The sequence below is a fragment of the Geotrypetes seraphini genome, chromosome 2, assembly GCF_902459505.1.
Source record: "Geotrypetes seraphini chromosome 2, aGeoSer1.1, whole genome shotgun sequence".
NCBI classification, from domain to species: domain Eukaryota; kingdom Metazoa; phylum Chordata; class Amphibia; order Gymnophiona; family Dermophiidae; genus Geotrypetes; species Geotrypetes seraphini.
This window is the reverse complement of record NC_047085.1, coordinates 298089360-298113836: the sequence shown is the minus strand read 5'-3', so window position 1 is coordinate 298113836 and position 24477 is coordinate 298089360. Positions and strand designations below refer to the sequence as shown.

The 24477-nt window shown below is 45.7% G+C and overlaps 1 protein-coding gene across 2 annotated transcripts in view; it reads left to right on the top strand.

The window, feature by feature from the left end:
* EIF3D (eukaryotic translation initiation factor 3 subunit D) overlaps positions 1–24477 on the top strand; it is a 103323-nt gene that overhangs the window by 9909 nt on the left and 68937 nt on the right. For both annotated transcript variants that reach the window (XM_033929858.1, XM_033929857.1), the window contains exons 3-7: positions 1315–1360; positions 8634–8770; positions 22461–22546; positions 22829–22901; positions 23051–23172. In XM_033929858.1, the coding sequence (XP_033785749.1) occupies positions 1315–1360; positions 8634–8770; positions 22461–22546; positions 22829–22901; positions 23051–23172 (464 nt within the window). The remainder of the gene's footprint in view (positions 1–1314; positions 1361–8633; positions 8771–22460; positions 22547–22828; positions 22902–23050; positions 23173–24477) is intronic.

Sequence of the window (24477 nt, the reverse complement as noted above, 5' to 3'; positions counted from 1 at the left end):
CCTGCCCTGCCGCGCACAAATAGCCGAACGGAAGTATTCTCCGACGTCAGCGCTGACGTCGGAGGGCAGGCTTTGCTTAAGCCCTCCCTCCGACGTCAGCGCTGACATCGGGGAACGCTTGCGATCGGCTATATGTTAGCTGCAGGGCAGGCAGGAACAGAAGACGAGCCTCGCGGCTCGAGATGTGGACCGCCCCTCTCCCTAGACTGGTGGTACTGCCCTGATGGCGGCCCTGACCGTACGGCACACCAGGCAACATATCGCGGCACACTAGTGTGCCGCGGAACAGCGGTTGAAAAACACTGCCTTAGCCATCCTACTCAGCGTCTCCACTCTTGAGTCTCTATTCTTACTAACCTCCTGTGTCCAGCATTGCCAAGTTTATTTACATTTTAATATACCTACCATCAGCGTGTATCTGGCCGGTTTACAAAGCTAAAAGCATAAAAGTAAATGTAAAACCGGGGTAAAAAAAGAGGTGAAACATAAAGTAGACAAAGATGATGACATACCTGGACTTGAGGGAGTGGGGGAAAGGAGAGTTTATAATTACATATGTATCCCTGGTTCCTCTCCCTATTCATGCCTATCATCCTACACCCCCTGCCACTCCAGATGTCCTTTCCCAACCCAGGGCTAGCATCTTTCCCCACCTCCCTTTTTGGTCTAGTTTGTCTAGATCTCTCTCTTTCTAACCATATGGAACTCTGTCTCCCTCTGCTTCCCTCATAGAGGTCTGTGTCCCCCCTATATGCAGGGTGACCAACAGATAAAGCAAGGTAAACAGGCCACATGGGGTCAGCCCCTCCAGAGTCTTCCCTATGCTGCATCCACCCACAGGAAGATACATTATAGGAGGCAGAATGCGGCATAGGAAAGGCCCTGGTGGGGCCAACTGCAGGTGGCCTGTTTACTTTGCTTCCTCTGCCAGTCACCCACTGAGACTCTGGAGGATTAGAGGGGCGAGGGCAATAGAGATGCTGAACCTGCAGAGAAGGAGGGGAGGTAGAAGGGGATTGAAAGGAGCAGAATGATACCAGACACTGGTGAAAAGTGTTGAGAAAAGGAGGCAGCGAGACTCCCCACAGCAGAGATGGGGATTAATAGGTATTTTCTTGCCCTACAGAACTTTTCTAAAGTTTATTTCTAAGGCAATAGAAGGTAGAGTTTCTTGCCTAGGCTTACAAGGATCAGTAGTGGGATTTGAATCTTGAATTCTGTGGTTTTCAGCCCACTGCTCTAAATCACTAAGGTACCCCAGCACTTCTCCCTGGTCTGTCTACCTATTCACTTTGATTTTCTGTCTACTCTTAGGTTGCCGATTGGACTGGGGCCACCTATCAGGATAAACGATACACTAGTAAGTGCCACTGTTCCTTTGCTAGATTTATCTGCTGTGGGGCTTCCTGTGACCATTTCTATGAGCCATGTTACAAGGGTCCTATTCCAATTGCCCTAATGTTTCCCCTCTGATAATGCCCAAGGGTTTTTAAATTGTATGTTCTACCTCCATTTTCATAGTTGAAGTTGCAGATACTGCAAATGTGACCAAACAAAGCATGATTAAATTTAAATAAGTTGTGGGGACTCGCTGAAGAGCACACATAAGGATAGTCACACTGGGTCAGACCAGTGGTCTAGCGCTATATCCTGCTTCCAACAGTGGCCAATCTAGATCACAAGTACCTGACAGAAACCCAAATGGTAGCAACTTTCCATGCTATTGACCACAGGTCAAGCAGTGGCTTCCATATCTGTCTCAAAAGCAGATTATGGACGTTTCCTTCAGGAACTTGTCCAAACCTTTTTTTAAATCCAGCTAGGTTAACCACTGTTACCACATCTTCTGACAACATCTTCATTTTGAGTGAAAAATATTTCCTCCTATTTGTTTTAATTGTACAGTATTTCTTTTACGACCCTTCTGGATTCCATACGCTAGGTGTTCAATCCCAACCCACAGTTCAGGTGTTGCAGGAATTCACATCTTTTCAGAACAAATGGTGCACTCCCTGTAGTGGTAAAATCTGTTTCAATTTCTGCAGGCAGTCTGGGCAGAAGTCTTTTGCCATTGCTCTGTTTCTTATTTTTTTGATTAAAGTTTGCTTAAACTTCTGGCTTCAGTTCCTTGAGACCCCTCCCCCATGGTCCGCTGTCAAAGAAAAGGACGCAGTCCTGCGGAGCAAGACTGCAGCCTCCCTCTCTTCCCTCCCTTTTAGAATTTATTTTATCATTGTATTTAAGCTCTCACCTTTTCCCAATTTTCCTTTTGGTACCAGGAAGTCTATATGTTTTGTCGGCCCGTCTACTTTTTATTTTTAAGTTTTTTATGTTTTGATAATTGTAAACCGTTTAGTTATTCTTTTGAAATACGGTATATCAAAGATTAAATAAACTTGGAAACTTAGAGAAGTTCTAGTGGGTCTGTGAAGCCAGCCTGCTGTGTGCCACCTTCTGGAAGTACCAGGGTCTCTCCCATGGAGTTTACTAGCTGGTGACCGCACAGTCACAGGTTTCTAGCACAGGCTGAGTGCGTCTGGATAGAAACTCACTCAGGTTTCAGGACGCAGGCTGCCTTTCCCGCCCCCAACCACGTGACTGGCAGTCTGAAGATCTCCATTCCTGGGCATTTGGAGCTATTCTGAGGCAGAAAAGTCCTTTATTCTCCATTCAGCTGCTGAAAAACGCTGACATAATTTCTTTATAATGTCACTGGGGTACTAATAGTTAAATATTAGTGGAAGTCAGAAAAATATTAGAGTTCAAATAAAAGAACTGTCTTCTCATTCAAATTGGTAACCAAACTTCAGGATTGCAACCGTCACGTTTGAAAGTCACTCAGAGGTATAAGAGTTCTTCAAGAAGAGAGTTGCGCCCTCTAGTGATGAACCAAAGTATATTTTTCAGTCGTTGCAACTTTATTAGTTCTGGTTACGCTCCAAGTTTGATTACAAAAGTGAATAAATAAATAAATGTCTTTACAGTCTTTCAAACACTTGTATGAAAATACTTTGTTTTTTCTTATCTTTACAAATCTTTTCAAATGAACATCGCTCTGTGAGAAAATTGAGAGCAGCTTGATAATTCAGTTTATAACAAGTTCGGGGTCTCTACGTGGCCCCGTTTCGATTCCTTCTTCAGGAGACCCGTCAAAAGAACGCTGTCGATGTCACAGCACCAACAGCGTTCTTTTGACGGGTCTCCTGAAGAAGGAATCGAAACGGGGCCACGTAGAGACCCCGAACCTGTTATAAACTGAATTATCAAGCTGCTCTCAATTTTCTCACAGAGCGATGTTCATTTGAAAAGATTTGTAAAGATAAGAAAAAACAAAGTATTTTCATACAAGTGTTTGAAAGACTGTAAAGACATTTATTTATTTATTCATTTATTTACTTTTGTAATCAAACTTGGAGCGTAACCAGAACTAATAAAGTTGCAACGACTGAAAAATATACTTTGGTTCATCACTAGAGGGCGCAACTCTCTTCTTGAAGAACTCTATACCTCTGAGTGACTTTCAAACGTGACGGTTGCAATCCTGAAGTTTGGTTACCAATTTGAATGAAAAACGCTGACAGGCAGAAGGCACTACAGAGTCTGAGTACCTTCATTGTTTCCTATGGGAACTTCGGGGGTAGCTTTGAAAACATTTTAAACCCCATTTTCACAGTTTTTGTGGGTAGGGCACAGGTCCCCACCTCCCTAGACCCCAAATCGCTATTTTTTAATTTTCAAATGTTTATTTTTGCTGTTTTTGGAACAAATTTGAAGTACAGTATGTACCTTAACAGTACCTACTATGGTTGCAGTTTGGGCCCTTTCACCTGATTTTATTTGTCTCCTCAGACTCAGCTTGTTTCACACGTCGGGGCTTTTTCATTCTATGGCATCTGTGCCGAAAATTCCTTTTGGGAGCACTCTTGTCTGGATGTGCTAGATTTCGATTCCAGTAGTTGCCATGCAGATTTTCTGTTTCTTCTGTCTCCTGCCACTGTATTTAATTTGGATCCAGCTATTGCCTTTTCTGAGACTGGTCTCCTCAGCCTCTCTGAGCATTCGGATTTGGAGATTCTGATCCTTCTTCGCATTTTCAGTGGGTTTCTGCCTGCCTCTTTACAGCTGGTGTTCTGAAAGAGCTCTTTTTTGGGTTTTTCACTTTCAAGGCTTCGGTCTTGGTCCGTTCTCCTATGCCTTTTTCATTCCATCCACAGGTCCTGGGACAGATTTCAGAACAATGTGAATCCCGGACAGCGTTTTCCAATCTTCTACAGCTATGTCTCTGCTTTTTCTCCTGAATCCTGCTCTTTGGCAGGTCTGAACAGCCTGAGGTCTATTCTGCCGTGGCACAGGTTTCCAGCTGAGGAAGGGCTCTCCCTGTTCCCCAAGGGCCTGTTGTCCCCCATGCAATGGAACTACTGATGTCAAGACATTATATGCAGCTTTATTCTGTATTTCAGCTTGGATTTTAAACCTTCTTAAAGTCTCATATACTAAAGGTAGGCTAAGGGGGTCGTGCTGGAGAAAAATACAGGCCTGCATAAGTTTCAAGGTCCCTCTGGATACTCAGACTTTGATGGAAAAATACTGAACTTGGACCATGTGATCAAGAATATGTGAAAGTTGCAGATGGGATCCTGGTACTAATTTGTACAGAAAAATAAGGCTGTATACAAAATACAGGTGTCAGTCCACAGGAATGTGCTCATTAACATCAAGCTAAGATTCAATCTGACACCGCAGCACACAGAAAAAAAGTGACTATTTTGCCAGCAACTTGTCAAATAAGGAGCGTGAGAACTGTAGAAGAAACTATGGAATTAGGTAAAGACTGGCCATTTATAGATCAGTACAGCTATGGTAACCAGGATATGATAAGACTGGGCAAATAGGAGCATCTTTGCAATATGACAGGATGGGCCTTGATTGCCACAGGAGGAAAAGATGTAATTATGAGAAGTTATAAAATTTAATGCACAACCACTTAACAAGCTAGACTTATACTTTTTCACAGCTAGATATTTTTTTGCCTGGAACCCACCTATCTGTGATAGCTCTCCAATGTAGTTCCATTGAGACAATATATTTTTAACATGTTTCGCTGTTATCATTTTTTATATTCAGCTCAAATAAAATATTGTCTGCCTGTGGAATACATTGCATTTCAGTGTCATTTTTTTGAGTCAGCATGTGAAGGGCTCTGGCAGCGAGCCTCTTCACAGCACAGTCCTCCCTAGAGCTGGGGAGTGAAGTTTCAGGTCTCTTAGGATTGCAGGAGTCTGTTCTGATGCAAAATATTCTTTTCTAGCATCCTCAGATAGCCAAGTGGTGGTGGCCACTTCATTTCTGGCTCATGCCTGTCATTGCAGCCTGTGCAATGTATCCTCTGTGGTGGTGCATGCCTGTTCTCTTCTGGTGCAGGTTGGTGTGGCTGCAGTGCCAGGCGTCCTTTATGATTTCTTTCAAGTCTTAGTACATGTTCTGCTGGTGCAGTCTGAGTCTCTTTGGCCTTATCTTTGGATGCAGATGCAGCCTCGAGGTTCTCTTTCAGTGGCCGTCCTTTCAAGGGCCAGATTCAGTTGGTTTAGGTTGGGATGACCTCTTCTCATGTGTAGTGACTCGCGGCCCTACGTTGGTAATACAGTTTTGCTGGCCGTCGGAAGGGGATTGTAGTTCTCTTCGTTCCTCCTGCAGATGTCGTCAGGGATATTCGGGTTTTTCCTCCTAGAGACATTTACAGGGCTATACCTCTGTTACCATGGTTCCAGTTCAGGTTTCTGTGCAGTGGCTATGCCACAAACACAAAAAAGAAAGAAAAAGCGACAGGCATGATTTCCTCACTCGCAGGCTGTCTTCTACTGTTTTGTCAGTGTGGATTCGACTTTCATTGGACACTTGTTAATCCTACTTTGCCTACCTGTGGCTTGGTTTCTGGACTCCGGCAAGTTGCTGGTAACAGAGTCCAGGGTCTGCAATATTCAGCGTCTCTTTGAAGACACATTCTGGCTCTAAGGTCAGTCACCCACTTCTTGCAAATTCCCCTTTTCCCAGTGGTCAATGAAATACACTGTGCTAGCTGCTGTCTCCAGAGGAGTTTCTAGTGTCCATGGATCTCCCAAAGTCTTCCTCCCTATTTTGATCTCCGCAGAACATTGCAGGTTTCTGCATTTCCATGTACCGCATCAGCATTTCCAGTTCGCAGCTTTTCTTGATGGCCTCACCCCTTTCATCCCAGTGATTGTAATTGAGCCAGCTTTCAGCCAGCAGGGGGTCCACGTCCATCCTTCCTGGGACAGCGGGTGCTCCAGGCTCCATGTCATTGGGTGTACAAAGACATGGGGATGGTAGTGTCTCTGCTGCAAGTGTGGGTATCCTCCCAGTCTCTGGATTTTCTAGAGCTTCTCTTCATATCTAGACGGAGTCATGCATTTCTTTTCAGGGTGATTAGACAGAGCCATCGTCAACAGATTAGAATTCTCTTAGTTTTTCCGGCTCTCTCAGCCTGGGTTTAACTGCAATGTTCTGGGGCTCGGGCAGCCTCCTTGGGGGTGATCTTCTGGGCCAGAGTGCCCATGCGTCATTGACAGGAGTCCCTCTTCTCTTGATGATCTCGGAGGAATTTTTCCACCTTTTATGGCCGCTCTCCTGGACGAAGCCAGGTAGCAGCAATTTGAGTTAGTGGCTTCAGGGTGGCTCTTGGCTAGGGCTCACTTCTTTGGATTTCCGAGTGGTTAACTCTTAGCATGAATGCCAGCCTGCTGTGTTGCAGGCTCATTGTGGGGCCCATTCCATTCAGGGGTAGTGGACTCCTGGTCTGCAACATTGGTAGACCTTTCATCTGGAGCTTCTGAAATTCGGCTGGCGCTACTAGCTCTCCAATCCCTCCAGAAAGACTGGCAGTGCAAGTTTTATTCGATGCCACGGCAGGGAGCTCTAGTACCCTCTCTCAGGCAAGATAGGTTGGTGGCATTCCACTAGGAGGAAGCTCTTCTTCGTCCTTTCTTGGCGGCCCATGGGGCTGGAGTCGACACTGTTCCAGCTTTCTTCCTCGGCCAACATTTCCTGGTTTCGGGAACCTGGTTCCTTTCACAGAAGCCGTTTCGTCTGCTCTTACAAGAGCTGGGGTTTGCCCGGAGGATCTTGTTGGCTTCGACAGAGATCTCGAAGGCCAGGCACCTTTTCAGTCAACAAACAGCGTTGAAACTAGGATCGGATGTATTGGTTTGGCCCTGGCATGCTTGTGAGGTCCTTTATGATGTTTCCCCCATGGCCTCTGATAGTTCTGGTCATCTGCTGTACAAGTGACACATTCTGACCTGGTGTCTTTAGTGACTCTGGTTTGGCCTCGACGCCTGCAGTATGTGATTCTTCTATGTCTTTAACGGGATGAGAGGCTCCGGTTCCCTTTAAATTAATATCTTCTCCGGTGACCTTGGAGAACCCATGGTGTTTTGATCTTACGCTCTTGAGCACTCAGTCTTGATGGTGAGCGGTTTTATCCCAGGACAAGCAGGCAGCATATTCTTAACGCATGGGTGACGTCATCGACGGAGCCCCGGTACAGACCTTTTTAACTAGAAAGTTCTAGTTGTAATGTAATATAACTGCTCTCATCCAATGTTACCAAGTCTATACTCATTCTGTAACTATGTCTTACCCTAAATGTCACGTACCCTCCTGGAAATGTCCAGCTTCTTCTTATGTAATCCGCTTTGAACCGCAAGGTACAAGCGGAATAGAAATCACTAATGTAATGTAATGTAATGTAGTTGGCCGCACCGCGCATGAAGTAGTTATCTCAGCGCTTGTGCTTGAAGTACCCTCTACTTTGGCTTCTTCTGCCAAAGCCTGGTAGGCTTTTCTCACAGGGGATGCTAAGAGTTAGGTGGAGCCTGAGCAGTCTCCCAGTTATAGTCCTGGTTTTCATTCAGTAGGGTTTAGCCAGAAGTCTGACAGTGGCCTCCCTGAAAGTTCAGGTTGCAGGCTTTGCATTTTTTGGGGCACGCAGAGGAGCTAGCTTGCTTACTACTCTTTCAGATCTGACCAAGTGTATGAGGGGAATGCTTCATCCGTGTCCATACTTGCGTCTTCTTTTCTCTTCGTGGACTCTTACCACTAGGGTAAGTGCACCATGTGGTCTGAAAAGATGTGAATTCCTGCAATATCCGGACTGAGGGTTGGGATTGAACACCTGGCGTATGGAATCCTCCAGAGAATAACAGAAAGAAGATTATTGTAGGTAGAAACCTAATCTTCCATTCTGTTTTTAACAGTGGGTCATTTTGTGCTTTCTCATAGAGGAATACAAATGGAGGTGTTGGGTGGGGGGATTATAGAGGAAGTTAAGGGCCACATGTTGGTGTCCTTATGTACTGCATGTTAACTTAGATGTATTTTATAATCAAGACAAACCCATTAGTAGAGTTTTTCTTGGACCATTCTGAATTGTTGACATGTGGATTGTGCTCTAATAAAGAGTTTTAAAAATATATATTCTCTTCAGAATTATGCCTCTGAGATTCACTTTCAGAAGGAGAGGGGAAGTTACTGGTCCCACAGAGGCTATCATGTTCCCCTACATGTAAATGAGCAGAGTTTGAAGCTGATCAGTAATAGGTGACCTTTCTTCCCAGATAAGTACTCCTCACAGTTTGGTGGGGGAAGCCAGTATGCTTACTTCCATGAAGAGGATGAAACTAGCTTCCAGCTTGTGGACACAACCAAAATGCAGAAGACAGCCTACCAGAGGAACCGCATGAGATTTGCACAGGTAATGAATCCACACACCCAATCCTGTGCATGTCTGGACATGGGTGTAATTAGGTCCTGTTCTCTCCCACCCAACATCCATGCATTCCATTACTAGTTTTAGAGTAAATTGACATCAGAAGTTTGCTGTCAGTTTTCAGCCTCTCTTCTTAAAGGAAAGCTGGCCTTAACAAGGTCGGTATGTGTTTTGTACTGCAGGAAGGCCCAGTTCTCCAATTCTGTTTGCTTCTACTGCCATTGTGGGTCACCATCAAAAGTAGCTTGCAGTGGAAGAGAGAAATCCAGCTGCTGGGAAACAAGCTGGGAGGGTAGTAGTGGTGGGGACCCAACACGGTCCGTGTTTCGGTCAAAAAGACCTTCCTCTGAGATCCAAAGTTATGAGAGCCTCAAAAATATGATTCCTATATATGCTGTGTCTGGAGCGGCGAACATTGAAGTACATTATCATAATAATAAACATGGTAATAGAGATGAAACTTAAATAGTTCTAGCAGTGCTCAACTGAAGAAAATCTTTGATCCCTCAACGGTGGCCATTGTTTCATGATAATCTCAGCCACTGCTTCAGGATTCATGGGATCCTCTGTAAAGTCCAAACCATCACCATAACAGTCTCAGCTCCCCAAAAAAACCCAATGCATATTAGGCATAACTTCTCATACTGCACCTCTCATCATTAACTTAGTATTCTCATATTTTTCATATGTTATCGGAATCCATTCTCTAGTGAGAGTAAGGCATAGAACCTAGTCACTAGTTTCTTTAAATTGTTTATGAGTTGCATTCCATTACATGAATTGTATTTGGCCTGGTATTCCAAAAAAGCTGAATGCTTAAATTTAGTTTCCTATGTTAGACTTCAAATGTGTGCCCTGTTTTCTGCCAAACTTAGAAGCCTTAAGTTTTCAGCTGAAAGGTACCTAAATTTAGACAAAAGTTTATAAATTTAGGCCTGCTTTTTGCCTAGAATTATGAGCCCATGAAAATTAGTGTTAAGTTAACTCTGCCATATTGCCACCCTCTATTTAGGAGTTTTGAGAAATTATTTGTTTATTGAAAGCTTCTATACCGCTACTAATGACTGGATAGCCAATTCAGAGCGGTTTACATTAGCTTCTATAATAATGTTACAATAATGATGTTACAATACATGAGTTTCAGTAATGGTGTTACAATAGTTTATTCATTTATAACCCACCATTAACAAAGTAGGTCACAAAGTTACACATAAATAACATGAGTTATCCCAGGACAAGCAGGCAGGTATTCTCACTAGTGGGTGATGTCATCCGACAGAGCCCCGATACGGACATCTTGCAAGCATGTCTTGCTTGAAGAAACTCAGAAGTTTCGAGATGCCCGCACCGCGCATGCGCCAGTGCCTTCCCGCCCGATGTACCGGGCGCGTCTCCTCAGTTCTTTTCTTTCCGCGGAGCTGAGAAGTTCTCTTCAATTCTGCGCTGACTGAAATTTCAGTATTTTGCCTTCTTTCCCCGCGTTTTATTGTTTTACTTACTTTCTTTGACTTTTATTTCTATTAAAAAAAAAAAAAAAAAAAGTTACAATTATTTCGTCCGGCGGTTCGGCCGGGCCGGCCTCGTGGCTGCGACCTAGCTCCTTCGACCTAGCAACGTCACTTTTCCGGCCTATGTCCCGGCCTATCACCGGTTTTAAAAAGTGCAGCAAGTGCCAGCGTGCGATTTCGTTGACGGACCCACACCGGCGCTGTCTTCAGTGTCTTGGTCCAGAACACGTTCCGAAATCGTGCCGGCCTTGTTCCACGCTCACAGCGCGCTCTTTTAAACGGCGCTGCTTACTTTGGGAGTCCATGTTTAAGATGGAGTCTTCTAAGGAGCCATCTGCTTCGACTTCGACAGATGTTTCACCGGTCTGTTCGAAGCCTGCATCTGCGACTCATGCATCGAGCATCGTGAAGCCAGCATCGTTCACACCGGCTTCTGCATCGAGTTCAGCATCGGTTCCTGCTCCCGTCTCCTCGGTTCAGGTACCGCCTTCCACTGTTCCTCCCGTGGTCATAAAAGTGCCCAAAGCTACCAAGCAGAAGCACTCGACCACGAAGGAACGCGATGACCGTGCAGGAGGACCCCCTTTCGGTGCGGATCCCTCCATATCGGCATCGCTTAAATCCCTGCTCGAAGCTCAATTTGTTGAGCTCATGCGGACGATGGGACCGAGGCTTATCGCTAATATTCAGGGCGATACTACGGTCCCGGTCCCGGAGAGCGGTCCGCCCCCTCCTCCTCCTCCTCGTCGTTCGATTTCCCTGCTCGACGAGGGGGAGCGGCGGAGGGCGGCGGAACCCACTAGGCGGGCTTCCCTTTCTGACATGCCGCCTTTAGAGCCCATTACACCTCCACGTCACCAGGGTACTACATCGGCCCCTGATAATCGGAGTCCTGGGCATACTGCATCGCAGGAGGAGTTCTTTCGCACTCCATACCAGACTTGGGTGGCACTGCGTGAGTCGGCATCGTTGCCTCCCATGCGCTCCACTGCATCGAGTCCAATCCATTCCTTCGAGGCTTCAAGGGATCGATCGATGCATCGAGGATCACGTTCCCCATCCCGGCATCGGGAGGGGCATCGATCTCGACATTCTTCTAGACACTCCTCGCGTCATTCGGAGGTGTCTCCACAGAAGAAAATGCAGCGTATGGGATACTCATCCTCAGATTTATCCCAGCCAGAGGGACCGGAGTATGAAGAACCATCTACCTCATACTCTCCATGCCGCTCTCAGCTCTCCCTGGAACCGGAGGCTTCCACGTCTTCTAGTCCGTCTCGCCGGCCGGCCTTGGCGGACCAACTTTCCTTTTCATCCTTTCTCAGACAGATGGCGGATGACTTGGATGTGACCTTAGATACTGGGTCGAAGTACTCTAAGGAGTATCTGGACACCATGCATTTACCTCATCCTCCGGCGGAGACACTTCGGCTTCCCCTGCATAAGTTACTTGACCAGACTCTCATGCGGTGTTTGGAGACACCGTATTCCATACCTGCGGTACCTAGCAAGTTGGATGCTCGATACCGCATCGTGCACCACAAGGGGTTTGAGGGAGCTCAACTCTCTCATCAGTCCCTCCTAGTCGAGTCTTCCCTTAAACGTTCGCACCCCTCCCAAGTCTACGCTTCCTTGCCTCCTGGCAGGGAGGGGAGAACGATGGATAAGTTTGGTAGACGTATCTATCAAAATTCAATGATGGCGACTCGAGTGCTCAATTACAATTTTTTCTTCTCGTCCTATTTGGATTTTTTCTTGCCGGTACTCCGCAAGTTCACACCTTTCATCGATGCTGAGGCTCGGTTTGAGTTTGAGGAGGTGGTGGCGACCCTGTCCCAGTTGCGCCTTCAATTGATGCAATCCTCATATGATGCTTTCGAGCTCTCGGCTCGTGCTGCGGCCTGCTCGGTCGCCATGCGTCGACTGGCTTGGCTTCGCACCATTGATATGGATCCGAATCTCCAAGACAGACTTGCAAATGTGCCTTGTGCGGGAGCGGATCTGTTCGATGAGTCTGTCGAGACTGTTACTAAAAAACTGTCAGACCACGAAAAATCTTTCCAGTCTATCATGAGGCCTAAGCCTAAACCACAACAGTCTCGTCCTTCTAGACCGCCTATAATCTACCAAAGGCGTTATCAACCAAGGCAGGCCCCTCCTGCGAGACAGCCTGCAAAGCGACAGCCGCCCCAGAAGACTCAGCAAAAGCCTCAAATGCCGGCTGCTCCCAAGGCTACTCAGCCTTTTTGACTCTCCTCCAGGGAGCATAACCGATCTCGTTCTGCCTACCCCATATTTTCCCATAGGGGGTCGTCTCCATCATTTTTGTCATCGATGGGAGGCGATCACCACGGACCTCTGGGTCCTCTCCATCGTAAGAGAGGGATACTCTCTTCATTTCCAACGGGTCCCCCCGGACCATCCTCCAAGAGAGTATCCTTCCAACTCCACACAGACCGCTCTTCTTCTCCAGGAAGCTCAGGCTCTGCTCCGGCTTCGGGCCGTCGAGCCGGTACCGGTGGATCAACAAAACCAGGGGTTTTACTCCCGGTACTTTCTGGTCCCGAAGAAGACGGGCGATCTGCGTCCCATTTTGGACCTTCGGGTCCTCAACAAGTTTTTGGTCAGGGAACGGTTCCGCATGCTGACCCTTGCCTCTCTTTATCCCCTCATCGAGCAGAACGATTGGTTATGCTCTCTGGACCTCAAGGAGGCCTACACTCACATCCCGATTCATCCGGCCTCCCGCAAGTTCCTCAGATTCCGGGTGGGACATCTGCATCTGCAGTATCGAGTGCTTCCCTTCGGCCTATCTTCGTCGCCCAGAGTCTTCACGAAGTGTCTGGTAGTGGTGGCCGCTGCACTCCGGAACATGGGTCTCCAGGTGTTCCCATACCTCGACGACTGGCTCATCAAGGCCCCGTCCGCTCCCAAGGTCATTTCGGCGACCTTGACTACCATTTGTTTTCTGCAGAGCTTGGGCTTCGAGATCAACTTTCCAAAGTCCCATCTTCAGCCCACCCAGTCTCTCCCCTTCATAGGGGCTGTCCTGGATACCATTCAACTTCGAGCATTCCTTCCTCCTCCACGCTTACATGCTCTCCTTCTACTCTGCCAGTCAGTGTCTTCTCGCCAATCCATCTCAGCGAGACACATGATGGTCCTTTTAGGCCACATGGCATCTACAGTTCATGTGACGCCTTTTGCCAGACTACATCTCAGGATCCCTCAATGGACTCTGGCATCTCAGTGGACTCAGGTGTCCGACCCGTTATCTCGTCACACTGTGGTCACTCCTGCTCTACGGCAGTCTCTTCTCTGGTGGATGACCTCTTCGAATCTATCCAGAGGTTTGCTGTTTCATTCTCCTCCCCATCAGAAAGTTCTAACGACCGATTCATCGAACTATGCATGGGGGGCCCATCTGGATGGTCTTCGCACTCAGGGGTTCTGGACCAGTGCGGAACGACTCCATCAAATCAATCTTCTGGAGCTCAGGGCCATCTTCAATGCTCTCCAAGCTTTTCAACATCTGCTTCACGACATGGTGGTCCTTATTCGCACAGACAATCAGGTCGCCATGTATTATGTCAACAAACAAGGGGGCACGGGCTCGGCCCCTCTTTGTCAGGAAGCTCTTCGGGTCTGGGATTGGGCGGTTCGCCACAACACCTTCCTCAGAGCAGTCTACATTCAGGGGAAGGACAACGTCTTGGCAGACAAATTGAGTCGTCTACTTCAGCCTCACGAATGGACGCTCCACTCCGACCCCCTTCATCAGATCTTTGCTCAGTGGGGGACACCTCAGATCGACCTCTTTGCAGCCCCCCACAACTTCAAGCTGCCTCAATTTTGCTCCAGGATCTACACTCCTCATCGCCTAGAGGCAGATGCTTTTCTGCTGGATTGGAGCAAACGTTTCCTATATGCGTTTCCTCCTTTTCCTCTCATTCAAAAGACTCTAGTCAAATTGAGATTAGACCATGCCACCATGATTCTGATTGCTCCTCGGTGGCCCAGACAACCTTGGCTCTCCCTTCTACTTCAACTCAGCAGCAGGGAGCCAGTACTTCTTCCAGTGTTTCCTTCACTACTCACTCAACATCAAGGTTCACTACTTCATCCCAATCTGCAGTCCCTCCACCTGACAGCTTGGTTCCTTTCAACATAACTCCTCACCAGTTCTCTCAAGCAGTGAGGGAGGTCTTGGAGGCTTCCAGGAAGCCTGCTACTCGACAATGCTATTCCCAAAAATGGACTAGATTCTCTTCCTGGTGTATTTCCAATGCCACGGAACCTCAGCGAGCTTCCCTATCTTCTGTATTGGATTATCTTCTACACCTGTCCCAGTCTGGCCTCAAGTCTACCTCTATACGAGTCCACCTGAGTGCTATTGCGGCTTTCCATCAGCCTCTACAAGGGAAACCTTTGTCTGCTCATCCTGTGGTTTCCAAATTTATGAAAGGGCTTTTTCATGTCAACCCTCCTCTCAAACCTCCTCCTGTGGTTTGGGATCTCAATGTTGTCCTGTCTCATCTTATGAAGCCTCCGTTTGAACCTCTCAACACGGCTCCACTCAAGTATCTCACCTGGAAGGTGGTTTTTCTAGTGGCCCTCACGTCAGCTCGTCGAGTCAGTGAGCTTCAGGCCCTAGTGGCGGATCCACCGTTCACCGTATTCCATCATGACAAGGTGGTTCTCCGTACTCATCCAAAATTCTTACCTAAAGTGGTCTCTGAATTTCACATCAACCAATCCATCGTGCTTCCGGTGTTCTTTCCAAAGCCTCATTCTCATCCTGGGGAATCTGCTTTGCACACTCTGGACTGTAAACGTGCTCTAGCTTTCTACTTGGATCGCACAAAGCCACACAGAACTGCTCCTCAACTTTTCGTCTCCTTTGATCCAAACAAGTTGGGACGACCGGTATCGAAGCGCACCATCTCCAACTGGATGGCGGCTTGTATCTCTTCCTGCTATGCCCAGGCTGGATTATCCCTTCCCTGTAAGGTCACAGCCATAAGGTCAGAGCAATGGCAGCCTCTGTAGCCTTCCTCAGATCGACACCGATTGAGGAGATTTGTAAGGCTGCCACTTGGTCCTCGGTTCATACATTCACCTCTCATTATTGTCTGGATACTTTCTCCAGACGGGATGGACAGTTTGGCCAAACAGTGTTACAAAATTTGTTCTCTTAAGTTGCCAACTCTCCCACCATCCCATTGGGGTTAGCTTGGAGGTCACCCACTAGTGAGAATACCTGCCTGCTTGTCCTGGGATAAAGCAATGTTACTTACCGTAACAGTTGTTATCCAGGGACAGCAGGCAGCTATTCTCACGTCCCACCCACCTCCCCTGGGTTGGCTTCTCAGGCTAGCTACCTGAACTGAGGAGACGCGCCCGGTACATCGGGCGGGAAGGCACTGGCGCATGCGCGGTGCGGGCATCTCGAAACTTCTGAGTTTCTTCAAGCAAGACATGCTTGCAAGATGTCCGTATCGGGGCTCTGTCGGATGACATCACCCACTAGTGAGAATAGCTGCCTGCTGTCCCTGGATAACAACTGTTACGGTAAGTAACATTGCTTTACGGTGTTTCTATGATGGTTATCCGTGTGAGTTTCAGAAGTATTCTATTGTTGATTGGTGCTTTTGGGCATCCTGGTGTGGGGCATCTACATATCCTTTGAGTGTACAGTATTTACACACTATCTTCACCCTATATGTGTGTATTTTAGATTGCTGTATTTACCCTATATCTACATTTATCCTACCTATTTATACCATAATACTTTCATTTTATGTATATACATTATACTTCTATTATCTGTGTTTTTATTTATCACGTATTTTGCATTTGTGAATTTTCCTGTGTTCAAGTGGGGGTTTGGCCATTATTTCCTTCTCATTAGTTAAAGTGCTCTCTGAAAAGGATAGTCTTTATTCCTTTCTTGAACTTTCTGGCGTCCTTTTCTCGTTTTAATTCCTTCAAAAGGGAGTTCCACCACCTTGAAGCCATCACTCAGAACATTATTGTCCTGACGCTTTTGTATTTGATGTCTCTGAAGAAGGGTATTTCCAGTAGGTATTCCTGACTCAATAGCAGGGCACGTATTGGTGTATGGTTGTGTAGTCTGGTTGCTAAATATTGTGGTTCTGACAGATGAATAATTTTGTGTGTCAGCAACATTATTTTGAATCTAACCCTGCTTTCGATTGGGAGCCAGTGTAACTCTTTCAGTAGTGGGGTTGCACTCTTCTGGTTCAATTTACCCAGTAGAAATCTTGTTGCTGCATTTCCTGTTATTTGGACCTGCCTAGTCATGTACTTTGGAATGCCCAACAGGATTGCATTGTTGTAGTGAAAGATTGAGAGTATCAGGGATATTATTACATTGGACAATGCTTGATGGGTTAAAGTTTTCTTTAGCACTCTCCAGACCAGTAGAGGTTAATCATGACTGGCAGGTGGAGACTGAAAACAAAACTGTGGTGTGGAATAGTATATAATATATTCCCTTCTCTATTCTCATCAGTCTTCTTTCAATCTCCAGCAGGTGTTGAGTGAGCTGTACCCATCTCCCATGGTAGGGCTGTTGGAATTTGTTTAGGGGGTTTCGAGTCCCTGTTTTTGGCCGGACAGAGCTTGGGCAGGCCCTGTTTGGGGATCCGTCCGACCTCGGGGGTGTCAAACCCGGCGGGTCATTTTTTTTAGAGGAGCCTCAGCAGTCAGCCTTTCCCCCTAAATCAAGCAAGGCCTACTGCTTCGAGAGCCTGTGGAGTCTGTTCTGTAAAAAAAAAAAATCCTGAGATAGTGCCGGTCTGCAGGATTGCTTCCCTGTCAATTACTGTAATTTTGCACTAACCTGCACTTTTTCTTCTAGCTAGGTCGCGTATGGAGTAATTGTGCCCTTCTCCGGGGGAGTGGGACACAATTTAGTCCAGCCGCGAGGCACTAGCGGCCGGCCTGAACTCAGCGGTTTGGGCCGGTGTGGTCATGGAGCTCTGTCGGCAGCGGCTGCAGGCATCCAGAGCTCTCCGGTCTTAGTGCCTGGTGAGCCGGTTGAAGGCAGTGAGGCAGCCCGGTCTTCTCTCACTACCTCTGGAGGGATTCCCTTAACCGCCGTAGGGGAAAAAGGATTCCCTCTCAGCTGATTTTTCAACAGCTGATGCCGGCTTGGCCTGCTTTAGTGTCTGGGACAGTTTAAGTTTCCCAGCCGCTACAGGCCCTGGAGGGGTTATTTTGGCGGGATCTTTGCCATTTTGACAGACAGCTCCCTCCATTTTGTCTGCAATCTCTGGTGACCTTCCCCCTGTATTGCAAACAAAGGGCAGGTTTTGGCAGGGAATCCCTGGGGACTCTTTGAGGGGTGGTGCCAGGTGCGGGGAGTGGTCTCTTTCCGTGCTTCCATGCCTACCATCCTAGAGTTCTTGCAGGATGACCTGGATAGAGGACTGGCTTGGTCTTTTCTCCAGGTTCGGCTTGCGGCCTTGTCAGCCTTTTGTGGGTTAGTGAAAGGTCAGCGTTTGACAGCCATTCCTGATGTGATTCGCTTTTGGCGGGCGGCCAAGTGGATCAGGCCTCCCCTGCCGACCCTCTGTTCCATCTTGGGATCTTAATCTGGTTCTATCTGTTCTGGTGCACCCGCCCTTCAAACCGTTGGACGGCTGCTCTTTGAAGGACCTTACTCTGAAGGTAGTCTTTTTGGTGGCCATTACTTCCACTAGGCGTGTTTCTGAGCTACAGGCTTTCTTTGTAGGGCTCCATTCTTGGAGTTTTCTAGGGAGCGGGTTGTCTTGAGGCCTGTTCCTTCTTTTCTGCCGAAAGTAGTTTCTCCTTTTCATGTCAATCAATCTGTGGTCCTCCCGGTCTTGGGTAGTCGGGAGGGCTCTTCTGAGCAAAGACAGCTGCACAAGTTGGATGTTGGTCGGGTCCTTCGTTCTTATGTGCAGCGGACCCAGGAGATCAGGAAATCAGATCATCTTTTTGTCCTTCTGACAGGTCCTCGTAGGGGGGCTGGCGCTTCTAAGGCTACTATTGCATGCGGGATCAAGGAGACTATTACTTCCGCTTATCTTCTGAGGCTTATCTTCTGAAACTTATCTTCTGGAGTTTCTCAAGGCTCATTCCACTCGGGGTCAAGCGGGGTCGTGCCTCTAGTGGACATTTGTAAGGCTGCAGTTTGGTCTTCTTTGCATTCCTTTGTCAGACACTATCGGGTAGATGTTCAGGCGCGTCGGGGGTCCCGCCTGTGAGAGGGACTGCTTTGGTACGTAAAGATTCATAAAGATTAACCTCTACTGGTCTGGAAAGTGCTAAAGAAGGAGAAATGAGGTTCTTACCTGCTAATTTACTTTCTTTTAGCTTCTCCAGACCATTAGAGGTCCCCACCCTGTCTGTCATTGTTGTGTTGGGGCTGTTGTGCGGATAGTTTTGTTTTTTGCTGCGGGTTCTAGTATTTTTCTAGGGCCGGGGAGAATTGCTGAACAGCGGCTGTGGCTTGGCTGGCAAACTGTGGGGACATTTCCTTCTGGTATTTCTCCTCTGCATTTTCCAACAGCATTTGAGTATGTTAGTTTTTACTCCTGTTCGGAGTATTGTTTATTTCTGTTTCCAGTTCTTAGTTCTGCTTGGCTATTCGGCAGACTGATGAGAATGGAGAAAGGAATATACAGTGGTGCCTCACACAACGAACTTAATTCGTTCCAGGAGCAAGTTTGTTATGCGAAAAGTTCGTTATGTGAAACGCGTTTTCCCATAACAATACATGTTAAAAAAAATAATTCGTTCTGTAGCATAAAATATGCTAAGATGACATAAAAAGAAGATAAATTTATCTTGTTAGAGCTGTTAGCATGATATAGAGGGGATATATGTGAAGGGGAGGGGAGACAGGGGTTTTGTTGATCCTTGCTGTGTATTATAATCACCCCCCACATACTCCCCAGTACCTTTTTTAATTCCTCCCATCTTTCCCAGCCAGTGGCGTACAGGCCAGAAGCGCAGAGATCAGGAGCAATTCCTCTGCACGCCTGTGTGGGCCCATGCCGATCTCCGAATGGCTGCAGTTAGTTCTTGTGAGTCCCGCGAGAGCTGGCTGCAGTTAGTTCTTGTGAGTCCCGCGAGAGCTGACTGCAGCCATTCAGAGATCAGCGCAGGCCCAGGCAGTAGCACAGAAGGCTTGCTCTTGATCTCTGTCTGCGCTTCTGGCTGGGAAATTTGCTAGACCACCAGTTCGAGTGAGCGGGTGAGATTAAAGTTGCAGCAGTGGTGGCTTTTTAAAAAAAATATGTGGCGGCGGGGGGAGGTTTAAAAATATGCGGTGGCGGGGGGAGGTTTAAAAATATGCAGCAGCGGCGGCAGGGGGTTTAAAATATGCAGCAGCGGCGGCAGGGGGGTTTAAAATATGCAGCAGCGGCGGCAGGGGGGTTTAAAATATGCAGCGGCGGCAGGGGGGTTTAAAATATGCAGCAGCGGCGGCAGGGGGGTTTAAAATATGCAGCAGCGGTGGCAGGGGGGTTTAAAATATGCAGCAGCGGCGGCAGGGGGGTTTAAAATATGTAGCGCCACTGCACAGGGAGCCAGGCGGAGAGAGGGCAGTTAAGCGATGCAGCTCGGGCGACTTCGTTGTGTGAAACGAAGTTTGTTGTGGGAAGCAAGACCTGAAGTTCGTTGTGCGCAGCGTTCGCTGTGCGAGGCGTCCGTTATGCGAGGCACCACTGTATTATATATTATTCCACAGTTTTGTTTTCAGTCTCCACCTGCTGGTCATGATTGGATATATACCCATTCATAAAGATTAACCTCTACTGGTCTGGAGAAGCTAAAAGAAAGTAAATTAGCAGGCAAGAACCTAATTTCTCCTTAGTCGTCTAACCCAGTAATTTGCCATAGGAGTTTTTCACAATGCATTGGATTTGTTTTCTCATATCTAGGTTTGGGTTCATCCATGCTCTTGGGTTTCTCACTCACTCCACGGATGATTTTAAGGTGTTGCCATTCATAGTTGGTTGATATCTTGAGCTGTTTTCACCCCATTTGTTGATTAGAAGCAGTAATTCTGTTTTTTCCTTATTGGCCAATAAAGCCATTTGTTTGGAACTATTCAAAGATTTTCTCTAGGCCTGTCATGGGATGATTAGTTGTACGTCATCTGCGTAGATGTAGCATTCCCATCCCAGATTTCTAATCAAGTTTCAAGTTTATTAGGATTTTATATACCGCCTATCAAGGTTATCTAAGCGGTTTTTTTACAATCAGGTACTCAAGCATTTTCCTTCTCTGTCCCGGTGGGCTCACAATCTATCTAACGTACCTGGAGCTATGGAGGATTAAGTGACTTGCCCAGGGTCACAAGGAGCAGCGCGGGGTTTGAACCCACAACCCCAGGGTGCTGAGGCTGTAGATCCAACCACTGCGCCACACACTCCCAGTGGTTGGAGGAAAATGTTGAGATGGTGAGCATCCATTTAGGCACTCAGTCCCAGTAAATTTTCACAAGATTATTTAGGAGCATATCTCTCAAAAGGGATCTTTTACCAAAGGTTAGCTCATGTTATCTGCAGCAAGGCCCATAGGAATTAAATAGATCCTTTAGTAGATAACATGCGCTAACCTTTAGTAAAAGACACTCTTTGAAAGGAGCATACACCATTTGAATATAGATCCCCTTATTTTTAAATTGTATTTTATTTATCTAAGCTTCTTTAAGTGTTCTCTAAAGGCAGGATACAGGTGTGTTTAGAAAACATCTGATTTTCATTCAATCACTTGTCACAGTGGGTCAATGGGTGCTTACATGTTTCACAACACAGACATTTTTTACTCTTGTGGGAAACAGACCAGGTTAGTTTAGTTGAAGTCTTAGTGAGTTCAGAACACATTATGCATGGTGTCATGAATGTTGAAAGCTACCCCATTATTGGAAACAGTGAACAGGGGAGTAGGTAAAGAAAATTCAATCTATCCAGTCTGCCCATCCAGACTATCTACCATGTCTGTATAATTCCTTCATTTCACTCAAAGATCCTCTGTGCTAGTCCTAAGCTTTCTTGAATTCAGATACCTTGCCTTTGTCTTCCCCACTCTCATTGGGAGGATGTTCCACAAATCTGTCATCTTTTCTGGTAAAAATAAAATAGTGGCTTCCTATGATCCCTCGTCCTAGAGCCTTCTTTCCTAGCACTGTACATATACCTTGGAGATATATAAATGTCTCTCTCATGTCTCCCCTATTCTTCCACTCCTCTGGGGTATGCTTGTTTATATATTTAAATCTCTCTCCATATGCTTTATGATGAAGACCATTGACAAGTTCCCTCCAATTTATAACCTTGTGAAAATGTGGTCTCCAGAATTGTACTTTGTTCTCCAACTGAGATGTCATCAGAGGCTTATAGAGAGGCATTATCTTGTTTTTCCTCTTGGCCATTTCTCTCCCTATGCACCCAAGCATCCTTCTGATTTTTTTTCCCCTCACCTTTTCTGCCTGTCTGTCTAGCTTAAGATCATTTGATGTGATCCATTTCAGATTGTGCTTTTGTTTTGTACACTGAAGAATTTATTTTCTTACTTTATACCGTTCTCTTAGGTTGTGCAGCCCAGATACGTAAATCTTAGCTGTCAACTGCTAAAACCTTTCCCCAAGCTTATCTAGAGCCTTCCTTGTGTTTTCCACACTTTCCAGAGTGTTTACCTAGTTGCAGATTTTGTCACTAAGATCTTAATTAAACTAATCTGGCCTGTTTCTCACCAGCCCCTCTGCAATATTGCTTATGAATATATTGAAAAGTATTGGACCAAGGACCGATCCCTGTGGCATACCACTGGTAACACCGATTTCCTTTGACTACATTATAGATGATCAGATACAATCACCTCCAGTTCCTGTTCTTGTTTTCCTCCCAAATGAACTTCACCTTCGTTGCTTTACTGCTTCTGTAGGTTTTTGTAACCAGATACATTGAGTTGAAAACCCAAGAGAGTATTAGGACTTGTGATCACTGACTAACTGTTTTTTTTTAGGCTTGTTTAGTTTAGACTTCTATTAGCATCAAATCGTATGTTGTAATGATGTACAAATTTCTGTGCTAAGAAAATGAAACAAGGAGGCATGAAATCTTAAAGCATCTCCTCATGTTTGTTTTTTGTTTTGTCTTTTATGTTAGCGAAACCTGCGAAGAGACAAGGACCGTCGGAATCTGTTGCAGTTTAACTTGCAAACTTTACCAAAGAGCGCCAAGCAGAAAGAGAGGTGAGGCTGCACCACCCAGTCAGCCAGTATGGAAAAAGAGCTATATGCCGTCTGAGCAGGAAAAGAGATTTTTCTGCCTTTGGTTATAATTCTTCTTTCAATAATTTATTCTTCACCTTTTGAAAGATGAATATATTTTCTTTCTGACACTAATTATAGAAGCAGCATGCCTCCACGTATTTGCAATTAGGCAGTTAGCTGAGCTGTGTACTCAAATTTACCTGAGCAGTGCTAGCTAGTTTGAATTTTGCCTACTCATTTATAGCCACCTCTCTCTTTCAGAGACCGTTTGCGCCTCCAGAAGAAATTCCAGAAGCAGTTTGGAGTGCGGCAGAAATGGGACCAGAAGTCTCAGGTTAGTATCTGGTAAACAGTTCCTTTGACCACCTCTGAAGGCAGTGAACTGGGGGTTACTTCTTCTGTTACTGCCTTCTGTTTGGCAATGAGTTGCCCTGCCTGGAAAAACCATTGAGTGTCAATCAATCCTGTCTGATTTCTGTCCAGGCTCAGCTGAAGCCACGTGACTCTTCAGTGGAGGTGCGCAGCGATTGGGAGGTGAAGGAGGAAATGGATTTCCCCCGACTAATGAAGATGAGATACATGGAGGTGTCAGATCCCCAGGACATGTAAGTGTTTGGGTAAGGGTCCTGGGTCACATAGCTATAGTCAAATTGAGTTGTTCTGAATGGTGAGGTTTATCTTTGTGTTCATTTGTTCAGCTCAGAAGTAATACTAGTCAGGATGGGAGGAGAATAAGGGAGAATTCAAAGCTGGGGCAAAATGTTGCAAGAATATATATACATTATATTTTTTAAATTATTTGAGCTTAACCTTTCAAACTTAGGACAGAAAATTATTGTTATACTTTACTTCTGTTATTATTTGATTCAAAGCACCCTTTCTACTGAGAGCTTCTGTAATCTGTCCTTTTTTTTAACCTTCCAATATGATCAAGAAATAAATTCAATCTCTGCTGAAAGATTTTGTTCTTCCATGTATGTGAGCTTTTTTCTGTCGTCTACTCTGAAACTTGTCCCTCTTAACGACTTGAGATAGTATTTTGTACCTACGAATTTTGTATTTGTATATTTTGACCTTACTGTATGTAGGTGGCTCTCTTTATGTAAAATGTTCGTGCATGCATGTGTGTTTAACATAATCTTGAATTGGCTAAACCCCCTTACCCTGAGATGAAAGTCTGAAAATATGATATTTTCTGAAGAGTCACCAAGGAAGAGATCAAAGACATCAGTATGAGCCTACCATAAATCGTAGAAACCTCTGGCTCAGGCTAAATCTCAAAGGTGTCTAGCACCAGACATAAGTCCAAATGAGACTTGCCTCATACATCATATAGTCTATGATCATCTCCCGTGAACAAAATAATTATATTTCCAAATACGAAAATACAGACTTAACAATCAGGGAAAGGGGGAAAAAATAAAGACATCACAAACAAATACCCATTCAGAGACTAAACCAACACAATAACCACAATAAATAATGATAAATAAGGGAAGTATGTGAAAGGCAGTTAGTGATTTACACATGCATAATTCTAAATTTTAGGTCTTGGTAAATACATACAAAAACATTAACATTAGTAAATAAATACATATCATCCGATAAAATTAGCGCATAATATCTAATAAATAATTCACTGAATAAATATGAAATACTATTATAAATATATAAAAACAATGTATGGAAGAATTGTGCAAATATATGAAAGGACCCTAAGATTGATGACTTAATTACTATGACAGGATTATATACTCATGAAAAGTGCCTATGCAAAAGTTACTATCAGTAATAGCAGCAAAATCTAATTGAGAACCTTAAACATCCACTAAAAATAATAATAATAAAGTGCTACTGCTAAAGTGCAAATGCTACACTAGAATACAAATGATACCACCCATATGACAGGA